The sequence below is a fragment of the Apus apus genome, chromosome Z (genome assembly GCF_020740795.1).
Source record: "Apus apus isolate bApuApu2 chromosome Z, bApuApu2.pri.cur, whole genome shotgun sequence".
Classification (NCBI taxonomy): domain Eukaryota; kingdom Metazoa; phylum Chordata; class Aves; order Apodiformes; family Apodidae; genus Apus; species Apus apus.
The window spans coordinates 9,628,381-9,641,507 of NC_067312.1; the positions used below are offsets into that span (position 1 = coordinate 9,628,381).

Consider the following 13,127-nt stretch of genomic DNA (forward strand, 5'->3'; position numbering starts at 1 on the left):
TTCCTATGATTAGGTCTCCTATAATGTTCTCATGACTTAACAAAGCCAACTCTAAAATAGTACAATTTCCTATCACGTTAGAGAACCTCTGGGGGATATTTTTATTGACTAGAAATGCAAGAATATCTGAGTTTTACCAACAATAGAATAAATTTCTCTCCAACCTGATTCCTGATATTAAATTACCCAAAACAACTACTGCAGTAGTAATTTTATCTCTAATAACATTACAGAACTCTCTAGGCAGTGAAAAAGGATCCTGGCGGCACATGGCATGCTGGCAGTGATAACCTTTTACATAACTGTGAGTTGAGCTGTCAATAACACATACTGCTGCTCCCTGCTTTTTCCTGAAAAGTAGCCACTGGTTTCAGAGCACTCATGACTGCAACTGCAGGACAGACCTTCTATTCCAATGCACTTGCTGCAATCCTCCATCAGCAGCTCAAGGTCCTCCACTTTGCTGCATGATCTTGCTGTGTGTGCATACTCAACTTCCCTGACTATTCAACTACTCTATTTTTCTTTGCTGTCCATGGGTCTACTCCATGACATTCCTTTTTGCAGTGCTACGACCAGATTTGTCTGATTATTCAATTTACTATGTACTCAGGCAGAGCCCTGAGACTTCACAAGTGCTCCTCAGCCTTTTCCTGGTGTTTCTTCCAGGCTCCTCTTACAAATGAAGCAAACATCAGTGTTTGCAGTAGTACTGCAGATCCCTGGGTAAAATGTGTCTATCAAGAACATCTCTTCATAATCACATATCAATGCCCAAACTTTCCTAAATCTTCTCCAAACTTTAGCTGCCTTATGACCTTTCCTCTCATCCATGTGGTAGAGTCCAGAGCTCTCCCACTGAACAACTGGGCACCCACTTCTTTCCAGGCCTTCCCCAGCTTGGCGTAGTCATGCTCACCTAGCTCCAGAATCATCCTGTCAGTGCAGTTTGTTCTGATGTGAAGGACAACCAGGAGACTGCATCCCGCTCCTACTGGGAAATTTTCCAGACCTAAATTCCCAGTTTTTTATCCATGCTTTGAGCAAAAAGCACACCGTTCCTTTGACCTTTGTTCTTCATCAGGCTCCTCAGTCTGTGTGACACAATAGTGCCTCAGGTTTTGGAAGCAGGACAGCCACGTGTGAATTACTGTCCTCTTGTATGCCTTAGTCTTGCAAGGAAGAAGTGTATTGTGCTAACTGGACAACTCTGCTTCCAGAACTTAAAAAATATTGCTCAGAAATAGGAGGAGTATTTGTATATGAACATGTACTAACCTAGAAGCCCTCCTTCTCACAGTAATACATCTCTGTCTTTTCCTGGTAGTGGCCCAAGTCTCTGATCCTTTCCCTTTTGTTTGCAGTTATTTTATCTTCTCTTCTTTTTACAATCCCTATATATTATCTGCATTATTTAACTGGCAAAGCCTTGATCTTAGCTTGATAAAAACCTGTAGGTTTAAAAAGTTATGCCTTCCTTTCAAAGGAATAGCTTCTTCCTCTACCACAGCCCAAGACAGAGGGTTCTTACAGGTTTGTAGGCCAGTCCCCCAAGCAGCAGAATCACAGATAAAATGGCTCTGGAAATTGTTTGAGCTGAGCTGGCATGCCCAGCCACACACATGGAAATACCACAAGGACCTCATCATATTTCAGACCTTGGATTCAGGTTTTTTTACTCTCTATCAGCAAAGACTCACCTAATTTCACTTGCAGTGGGGACGGCTTATAGTTCATGGCTACAGTCTCCCCCTCTCTCGTATCGCAGTCTCTGTCCGAAATAGATGCAGCTGTTGGATCCTGTTAAGAAAGAAAATGAAACAAATCAGAATGGTTTAACTAGAAGTTATTCAGTCTCTTCCCTAGCTGGCTGTTGGGCGAGTCCATCCCCACCTGCACTCAGAGGGAGAAGAGAACATGCTGGTGTTTTGAATGGCTGGAAGTCAGGGGGAAAACACAGAATTTTGGAAGCACATTTAGTATTATAAAAGTACCTCTGGAAATGCCAGATTTCAACATCAGACTTATATGATGGATTATACTGGGAATACAATGTGGAGAGTGGGTCATCAGTTCAAACTCAGTCTGGGCTGGCAGCAGTGCCAAACCTTTTTCATGGGATGACTCTTTGGGATGTTGTTTGATATGCATTTACAGTTTCAGCAGAGTTCCAAGTGGACCCATCGACCTCATAATTAAAACTAAAAAGCTCACAACCACCTATGTGAAAGTCCAGCTCACAAGGAATGAGGATTGAGTAAGTAGGAGAACTCAATCTCCAGTTTCTCTTGGCAAAAGGATGAAGAAATCTGTATTTCCCATGCTGGACCTATTTTGTGGCTAACCAGAGACATTTAATGTCAGAATCAGCCAGCACAGCACCGTTCACTGTCACTGAAATCCCCCCAAAACCCAAAGCTCCCCAAACATGGAGTGTGCCCTCTCACACCCACTTGTAGACAACCTAAACCTGGTCACATCCTACTCGGTGGTACAGCACCTTGAAGGATTCAGAGAGAGACAAACTATGAATTCAGGCAGTTCTGTCTGCTAAAAATATCTGAAGTCCTTTCACAGCAAACTTCAAACCTCCTGGAACTATCTCTACTTACCATCATAGTGGGAAATTAAAGTTGCTTTTCAAGCATTTTGACTTCTTCCCACCCAGAAGCTAGAGACCAAATTGAACATGCATATATATGTGCATACATGTGATGTAAATTTAGATTTACAATCAGTAGAGCTGCACAGGGAAAACAAACATCCAATATTAGATCCTGCATCTGAAGAAACTAGAACTTTGTAAGAAATGGAACAAAGCATCAGAAACTAAATACTAGAAAATAAAATTCCAAACAGGTTAATTGATACTGTCCATCTTTCAGTTTCTAGAGTTTGTATTTTGTGCACAATTTCTTATAATAATGCAACCCATAATTTGGCACTGAATCTACATGCAAGGCAGAGTCACCGAGTTTCAAAGCATTGCTCTTCACTCTCACTAAAAAAATCACCCAGTGAGCCACAGTTCCTTCCTCATCAGTTCCTGCCTTATCTCTGAAGTGCATATTATCTCTTTGTAACACACTGTGCTCATGAGGCAAAACGTGATTCTTGAATTAGGTTCCAATTTCAGATAAATTGGTCAAATAACATACGTAGTGTTGTAATGTATTATAAAAATTCTGCTTCCTTGCACTAACCAGTAGATTTTGACAGTACTTAAAATGGGTGGTGCTGACAAGACCTTGCATTCAATAATATTATACAATCTATGCTGAACCATATGTTATTTCTTCTGCTTTCCTCTAATGCAGTCACTGCTGCATTTTCCCTTTAATACAGCAGTTTAATGACTAGTTTACAAGGTTAGAGCAGGTTGCAAACAAAAAAGCCAGGCTTCAGGAGAATACAGGCAGAAATTATGAATCACATGCATTTTAAGTTAAAAATCCTACTTTAGTAACTAGACTGAATGACAAAATACAGCAGTTGAATGGCAAAAATATGAGCTGAAACTAAATGAAGCTAAAAGTGAACTGCTACACAGAATAAAAACAATCCCAACTTTATAAATGAAAAATTATGAGCTATAGCCAGCTACTCTCACCCAAGGAAGAGATCTTGGATAACAGATTCCACCATATGATAAACAATACAGTCCAGACTGACAACGGATGGGATTCTGGGAGAGTGGTGTGAAGAGGTGAATAGGGACCAGCTAGTCCTTATTTCATACAAGTGTGAGACAACAAGTGCCAGTCAACATATAGCAGCTGGAAGCAACCTCAGTAGCTCTCCACAGAGCACTGTGGATGCTAAAAGGGGCTCAGGAAAGGGTGAGAAAACTGAATGGAAAGAATATCCATCAAATACAAAAGTACTGGTTTTGGCTCAGGCTGCCCCCACACATGAACTGCTGTAGGGGGGAATCAAGGAGCCACTGTCACTGGCTCACCCTGTTTTTGTCCTCCTGTGAACATGACAGGAGGGTAGGTGAGACCTTCAATCTGACTTGAAATAATCAACTTTATTTTCTGTGCCAGAGACATTTCTATTATCTCAAATGGGAGCTAGTTCTCACGGTATCTGTAACGTGGAAGCAGTCGTAAACACATCCAGCTGAAGGGGCTAGACCAGGATCCAGGCTGTAGGAAAGGGATATTCATGGGAATGGCCAGATAACACAAAGGACACAGCTGTTTCCCAGCCATGCTAGAACCTCACCAACAGGGATGTGTAAGGTTGTAACTGGCATGCCACTACCTGGGTCCAGTCTTCTCAGATAGTAGCCCTTCCTCTGACAGTCTGGGAAAAGGCAGGATACAGCCATTTTTAAGGAGCATGACTCCAACAGCTGGATGTTCTTAGTTCAATAGTTCCTAGCAATTGTGCAAAAGCAAATTCTTGGAACTTCAATATGCTGACTGCAGGAAATCATGGGAGAGGACATGTTATGGTAAAGGACATGGTGCCATGTATGCCACATACAGCCTCCTGTGCTGGTGCAGTCCAGCACAGGGACATGTGAGCTCAGAGTCAGCAGGGAAGGGGCCTGGACACCTGGACTAGTTCAGGTTCAAACTGTTTATATTATGCTTAAACTCTTCAAATCAAAACCAGCCCCTACCTTTCTTAAAAGCTTATGTGCTGACAGTAGTATTCCTTGTGGGTAACCTGCCAGTGACATCAGACATCTGTTTGCATCAACAGCAGGAGGGAATAAATGTTTTGGGGTGTCTCTGAGGATCCAGACTCTGGTCCTTGACCAGAGGACTCAGTTGGAGCAATATCAAAGCTGGGCTCCAGACCAAAAAGTAGAAAAGGCTTCCTTGACCTCCAGGGAAAACAAACATACTTTTCAAAGAGTGACTTATTCCATCCTGTCTTAGATACTCATCTTAAAAGGAGATGAATCCAGCTCTGAAGGTTTGTCTCCCTCTCCCCACCGACTGGGAAGGTCTGGCAACTGGTGGAGACTGCACCCCTGCCTGTGACATTGGAGGTGGGAATAATGATGATGGACACAGCACCAGAGTCCATAATAATGCCAGTCCACACCAGGAATTAATCTCGAAGCTTCAGAGCAATGCTGTTCTGCCTCAGCAGCACAGCAGCCCCCCTGTAGATCAAATTATGGCCCCACCACAGACCCACAACAAGCACAGAGGGACCACAAAGCACCAGAACTATCAGGGTGACCACCACTGCATACATAGGTCAGGCCTGCTCCCTCCAGAGAGCAAAATGGATCCAAAAGGAAACAGCTGGGTCACAGACAGCATCCTCGGTGCAAGCAGGTATCTAGCCCTGGCCCAGCAGTGCTGAGGCACTGTTGTATTTCCCATCCATCACTTCACACACAGCAATGCACAGGACTCCACAGTAACAGCCCCAGCTGGGAGAAGGACGGCATTCCCACGGCAGCTCGGCTGGAGCCGCCTCTTTGCAGGAGCACACTTTGCTTCTCTGCATACTGAACGGGTGCATTTCTCTCCTTCTGTCTCATGCACCCAGAGAAACATTTACTTGACTAATTATCCTTTTGCCTGTGAATGCCTACGAGCACACAGAGACTCACCGCAGGCCTTCACTATTGGAATTCACTTGGCAATTTTGTCCTTTTTCACAAGCCTCCCTAAAGCCATGGATTCAGCTGTGACCTCAATGTCAAAATCTCCCCTGCACGGTGAGACTGATCCCAGGCCCGATGACGTGATCCCTCTCTGCCCCTTGTGGGGCACACAGCACTCCCAATCAAAAGGCAAGTTCCATGCTGTGGCTGCAGGAGGTCTAGGTGGCTACGGGAATTTAACATATTTCAGAGATTTTTTTTTTGTTCCTGAGGCCTCCTTGTGTTTTAATTCCTAGAGAAAAAAAAAAAAAAAATATATATATATATATTAATTCAGGCCACTGTATGAACATTTGTCTGGGGCCAGAGTTTAATCAAAATTTTTCTACCCACATGCTCACAGCTTAACTAAGCATGCACAACCACAGCACTCGAACAGTGGGGTTATTCCCTACTAGTTTGCTTTTTTCTACATTGTCAACACAATGGACCTTGAAAACTGCCCTCCTGCTAGGCAAAGCCATGTGCTAGAGTGTGTACCATGTGCCATTTCTGAACATCAGAAACTGGGGTTCCAGTGAACCATCACAGAGCAGGAGTGCTGTAAATCCTGGGTATGCAATGGCACAGAGAGAGGCTGAAACCACTTTAAACTAAAATCTGGGGTTTAAGGAAGGTGGCATGCTCAGCAGGGTTTCTATTCTTTCTCTTTTTTGAAATGCTTCCTTTCATTTGCAGTACTTAGCAAGAAACACAACACCTGGCATAAAACACCAGGTCAATAGCCTTTGGACTCTTACCACTTACATCTCTCAGTAACCCACACTGACTATGGAGGAAAAATAGCCCTAAAGAGCCAGAAAACTCTGCAGTTAGAGCTACCCTGAGCAATGGAGCTGGGTGATGGGTGTAAAGACACAGTTGTAGCACCCTGGAAAATGCAGCTTCTTCTGCCTTCGTTCACAGTCAACACTTCTGACATCTTGCAAGCTTAGCAAGCCTCACTTTTCACTTCCCACACTGTAAACCCTCTGGGATCCCAGTGCACATGGAAGGGAACGGGCACATGCAGCTTCTGTGGTTTTCAACAGCTCCTTAAGAAAACAGTTGGAAAATAAGATGTTTCTATCTGCCTGCCCTTCCCAATCCTAAAAATTACTCATTTGTACAGCCCTACAAAACATATTCTCCACTCTGCTGTCTATGGGAAATTCTATGATCATGAAAGCAACTCTGCTTTTGGATGAAGCACAGCGAGAAGATTGTTTGTATCCTCTAATCTCAAGGAAAGACCCAATATACAGGGATTTGCCCACTACTCTCCACAGATCAGAGGCTTTGGTCTGATCATCACCAGCTGGATCAGTATGAGCAGACTCCTCAAGAGTATAATCCAGCTACATTTGTCTCTTTCCAATACTAACCAATGATGTGCTTGCTGCCTTCTGTCCAACTTAAAGATGCTGCAAGTCTCCATCAAACTCCCCTGGGACAGCCTACAGTGAGTGCTCACAGATCAGCAGACCTTGTTTTCCGAAGCCATCCGTGTGGATCACATGCTGCAACCAAATGATAAAAAGAAAGGAGAAGGCCAAGTGTTCTGCTTCTTTTTGACATCAAATGCTGAGTTTGGAAAACTTGATGGATGTTCTGTGCATGAGAGACTGACTTAGCAGAAAAACAAGTGACAAACCACATGAACCCCAAATACAGGAGGCACCCTGGGTCTCCGAGAAGTTGATATAATTTCCATATTTATGCCTTAAGTTTCTCTGTCCTGGGAAGAGAAAATCCTATGCTGTTTGCAGATTCATTTTGCTTCAAGTTGTACCACAGTAGGTTATCCTGTGAAATGCAGCTGTAGGCAGCAGGCTTCTGGGGAGGGGACTCTGATTTGCACAGGTGGGTATGTAAAAGTACAACCTCATAATAGTCTGAACAACAGAACTCTGCAGCCTCTGGGTACCACTGTAATATAGATATGAAATATCTATGAAGACAAAGTGCTAAAAAAACCACATAGGGAACAAAACCACTGGGAATCAAGACGTACATAGTCTGTCTATGTGAGAAACAGCATAAAAGGAGAGGCTCAAAGGCTGTAAGATTTATAATGGATCAAGGTGATTCCACCATATAGATGGTCAGTAACAGCACGTTCAGCTAGAGAAGGAAGGTGTCACATGAGGATGTATGGCAGGAATGGAACCTGCAAACTTCACAAAAGTCTCTCTCATGCTTTCCTCTGCATCCCTCAGGCTTCAGCTTAAACATACATGTTTGAATACCATTATTTCAAGGAAGATTCAATCCCCTCAGCAGTCCTATAAATAAAAGCTAGAAACTACAACCATCAGGAACACTCTAAGAATGGGGTTGGTCAGAGAATAAAGGGGAAGAATAAGGAGGGATACAATAGCTGTCTTCAGATACAGAACTGGCTGCCACAGAGAAGAAGACAGTATTTTTTTCTTTCCTGTTTCTCATCAAGAGAATAAGAAATTATTACCTTAAATTGCAGCAGAGTTGCAAGGAAATACCAGAGAAAACTGTAGAGGTAAGGCTGTACATTTACCTGATTAATTTTTGGAATTGCTGCCACAAGCCCAGACAGAAACCAATTTTTCACAGAGCTGATCCAATTTCGGGGCAGCCTGATCCAGATTTGGTGTATGCTGATATAATCTCCTATCTTTTTAGTGCCCCCTCTTCCATCTGTCTCAAGAGGAGAGGAGCCTACTTCTAAGCAAGGCTGATTCAGGAAAAAACATCAGTTTATCCTGGGAATGAGAGGTTCTTCAAACTCCCTCACCCACTCAAGGGACTATGGCTTGTCTTCACTTTCTTTCTGGACAAGCAGAAGAAAAATGTATTTTTTCTAAGTTTCATATATATGTCGATGGAACTTCAGAATTACATGGTGGCCAGAGCCACAGGCTCTCGGAAAGACATGTGCACACTGCTGGATCCAGAGCCCTAGCAACTGATCTCAGCATCACCACCCTATACCAAAGTGAAAATAAATGGCATTTTGGTGACACAGTGACTGATGCTCTGAAATACATTCTGATAGCTACTGACTCAGTTTCAATAAAGCAATAAACAACAATTGTTTATTGACTTTCTACTAACTCTGCCAATGTACCAGATACAAAATTGCTGTTTTTCTTTTCTGAGCAACTGCTGAACAGACCTTATTTAGCAGTAAAAAATTAGGCCTGCAATATACACAAAAAAATCCAAATTGTGAACACGACTATTTTATAATTTTAAGATAAACTGGTATTTGAAGCCATTCTCTTTACCAGTTGAAAAGCCAGCAGTGTTATTACTGCTTCATGATTAAAACCTCAGGTTAATTAATTACATTGAACCAGAATGTCACTGAAATTACTTTTTACTGTGTACACCTGCAGTTGGGGTAGATCAACTTACTGGCAGGTAATGAGGGGTTCAGGCCTCTTCTTTGTTTGGGCAGAAGAGAAGTGCCAGTCTGCCTGTGTGTGTCACAGTACTTGAGCAGAAACATCCCCTTGGAGCCCCAGCCCCTGTGGGTTTGCCCAACTGCCACATTCAAGCTGAAGAAAATGTGGCAAACAGAAAGGCATGAGCTGTAGAAAGGGAACAAGACATTTCAGAGGTCTGTTCTCCTACTAAAAAATGGCATTTGCAGCACAGAGAATAAAGTCCCTTTTTTTTAGATGATAATGTATGACTAATCCTGGGAGACTACAGTAACAGGGGAAGCACCAATTCACTAAGTAGACCAAATACTTCAGGGAAGTAACTGACAGACAAGGAAGAAAAATGGGAGTAATTACATGATTTCTGTTAAGAGTTTTCCCTCTGAGAAACCAGCAGGACAAGCAGCCCCCAATCCTTTCCTTGCAATTGTGAGAGAGTATATTTAGCACTATTTCCCTCCAGGCTCTTCTCACGTACATAAGGCATCACCATTACCAAACGCTTTTATAACTTTGGTATCTTGTGCTAACTTTACATGACTTTAATTGGATCATTAACATTGCAAATTAGAGAAATGCCACACTGCACTCCACACTGCCTGCAGCACTTGCTGGGTGGCTGGCATGCAATAACTATTTAAAACCAGCTATTAACCAAGGGGTGTTTTCAGGATGCTTCAACACCAAAACATTTCTCTTTTTTTAAAGGATACACACGTGAGGACATTACACCTTCCCTGATTATATTCTCAGAGAGGTGGCTCTGAGAAGCAACACGAGCCATATGAGTATTAAGGGCAATAAAGCATCACAAATTCCTTGGAAGCTCTTGTTAGTTTAGCAATCTGCATCTGGCCTAACCAGGATCTCAGACCCTCCCAAAGAACTTTGCAACTGCTCCTTAAGCCTTAACTCACGAGGAAAGATATCCTCAAAATTATTACAAACCTAGGCAAGTGTCAAAGCCAAGGTCACGGTGTGTTTGGAGGACAGAGGCAGGAACAGGAGCCTGGGCTCTTGGCTACACACTGTAGATCAATCCTCCAGAAAACTGGAGGGAGTACTCTGCACAGACCTAGTCCTGCCCATATGGGACCACAGCAGGTTCTTGCAGCAACTGAGTTCATGCACACTGGTTAGTGGTTCGAGTGTCTTTCAGTGGTGTGTCCCATCTTTAGTCCTTCAAGGCTTTAAAGAAGCATCACCAAGGGGAAAATCTATTTTCAAAGAGGGAGCTGAGATTTCCAAGATGACCAGAGACTCTACTGTGTGGCAGAGAGGAACTGTGCTTCTTTCCCAGGGACAGCCCCAACAACTAGAGAGACTGGCTGACAAAGTGGTGCCACCACTGCTCTATATATGCCATTTATCTATATGCCATGTTTATCTATATGCCATGGGCATATAGAGAATGGTTTACAGATCCTCTCTGCATGGACCTAGGCTGTTCCAGCTGTACATGAGAGATGAGATCAAAGTTTGCCCAAAAGAATCACTAAAAATGTTGGCTGGTCTTGGCAGATTTCTGCAGAGGTGATATATTCTTACAAAAATGTCCCAGCATAATGCAAAAAATAACAGTAGTAAGAGTCCTGTTCCGGTGATGTAAGTTTCCTCCAATGTCCTGGAGATCAGGTAATTGCTTTTATCGGCCATGGACTGGATCCAGCGTGGCAAATATGATGATACGAAGCTTTCAGAGCCTCTGGCTGTAACAACAATAGCAGGAAAAGCTGGGACAGCTTCACATCCATACCTTTCAACAGAACAAGGGCTCCAATCAGTGGCTCAATGTCACAGCTATTACTAGCATACTCTGGGGCCACTCCATCTTTTCCAGTTAGCTGTTAGGACCCTTTTTTTTAAAGAAAAGCAGCTGATTTTCACATGTTCAACTCCTGTATGTGTAAGATGAATGAGGTCTTCACTTCTGTTCCTGGAATACACCTGACACCTTTAATCCAATCCCTCAAACCCTTTTCTGAGCTGTTTGATTGTTTCTCCTCCTCCAACAATCACTTTTCATCCTGCTTTTTTCCTGCAGCTAGTCAATCCCCCTTCTGCCAGGGAGCAGGGCTGTCTGGCTCTGCTGGTTCACTGACTGAGGTCTCGAGTCAATGATGAGACTCACACAATGGACAATGCCACCTGACGAGTGTCGGCTTGATGTCAGATGTTTCTGAATGAAAATGAAATGTGTGCAGACCACAGAACATTTTTTCAGCCTCTGGATTCATGCTGAAACCACAGGATGCCCTCTCCATCACACACCTACTTTGAGTTTGCCATGTCTATTGCCTTCAACCCAAGGGACCCTGAGCAGGATATGTGCTGTCTGCACAAGCTGAGTTTGTACACCTGCACTCTACTCAGCCTGCACTCACAAGCAAGGGGATGGAAGGATCTTGTAAGGGCTTTCAGCAGGGAAGCACTGGATCTCCCTTCAGGTAATCAGCTAAAACTAGCTCAGGAAAGAGTTAAAGTCATCAGTATTGAATTCTCAAGGACTGAGCACCTTGCTTTTTAGGGAAGGTGAAGATCTGGGGCTCCTTCATAACAAATGCACACAGTCAGGATGCTGAGGGAAAAGCATGTATCTGTCCATTTGTCCAAGATCAAAGCACCTCTGGTCTCAGAAATGAGGCATGTTGAGAATACCAAGTAAAGGAGAGAGGCTGTAAGTGGGACCCAAAGAAAGCCCTGAAGAAACACTATGGGGGCCCAACACCCCAAGACTGAAGTTTCAAGACATTTCTCAGGAATAGTAATGGATGACCAGTGGTATTCAAAGCTCTTTAACAAATCTAAAAACACAGACTCTTCCAGCACAAGCCAAAAGATGAGCAGCTGCCCAACACTCTTGCACCAAGTGTATCTGTTACACTGCAGACAGGTGGGGATCTCAGTGGTTGACACCAGCGTCAGCTGGACGGAGCAGAGGACTCTGCCACAGCCCATGCTTTCACACTAACTCAGTGCTGGCCCCTGACCCCACAACATTCAGTCAGGATCTTGGTGGGCAACACTAATGGCTTTGACAGGGCAGCACTGAGAAGGCAGGACTGCTCTTGTCCTCTCCTTGCTATGCTCATTGTGGCCACCAAGTCAAAGTCTTTAGTACACTGCACAGCCAGAAACATAATTTGCTCATCCTCCAAAGATGAATCCCAGCATTGAAACCTTACTAGTTTCACTCCACCAGTAGAGAAAAGAAAGCCATCAAGCCAAGAGCTCAGCAGCCTTTTTCTCTTTAACACAGTTTCAACTTGTCCCAAGAGATAAAGAGCTCAGGCATCACATTTCCATATTTATAAGAAAAGAGTTTCTGTTTAGCCAAGCTTGTGACAGAAATAACCCCACAAACAGAAGCAGGAGCACCAGCACGGCAAACACGGCTGAGGGGTGGGGATGTGAAAGCTGAGGGAGATCTCAAGTTGCTCTCTACCTTGGTATGGCCTTCCAGCCCTGCCTGAGGGCACAAATTGTGAGGGGACACAATTTTTGGCTTCTAAAATAAGAGCTTGCCTCACCCCTGTCCCCCGTGCCTGTGTCTCTGTGACTAATTAGCATCCAGGGGGATACAGATCCTCCTCTGATAAATCACTATTTAGCTCCCTTCTCCCCTGACACGTTTGTATTAGAAATATCCTCATTACGTGACTAATCAGGGAAGCATCAGGGAAGCCGAGACAAAGGCATGGGAGCTGACTTAAAGGGAAATTGCTTATTTTTATAAATGTGGGATTTAAATTATTCTGTCTCCAAAGGGAAGGGGAAAAGGTGCTCTTTCCACTCCTGATCTTGAAAAAAATAAAGGTGCAAAATCGACATCCCTGAAGAAAAAGCTATTTTTATTCCCAGAAGCAGCAGCTCTCTGTTTCCTGTCCCTCCTAAGATCACTTTTAATTCCCTTAGTTATTGCAGGGTCACAGTTTATGCATTGCCAAGGTCCTGGAGAGCCTCCAGCCCCATGCCGCCTGCTGAGACTGGGGTCAACAAGGTGTCCAACAGCCCCAGCCCTGCCAGACACTGTGGATGGGAAGTGACATGCACATTTAGTGTTCTACTAGGTTGAAGTCATCAGCACA

The 13,127-nt window shown here is 43.7% G+C and overlaps 1 protein-coding gene across 3 annotated transcripts in view; it reads right to left on the reverse strand.

The window, feature by feature from the left end:
- Positions 1-13,127, reverse strand: part of FAM219A (family with sequence similarity 219 member A) — a 102,608-nt gene that overhangs the window by 42,837 nt on the left and 46,644 nt on the right. For all 3 annotated transcript variants that reach the window (XM_051642914.1, XM_051642913.1, XM_051642912.1), the window contains exon 2: positions 1,701-1,800. In XM_051642914.1, the coding sequence (XP_051498874.1) occupies positions 1,701-1,800 (100 nt within the window). The remainder of the gene's footprint in view (positions 1-1,700; positions 1,801-13,127) is intronic.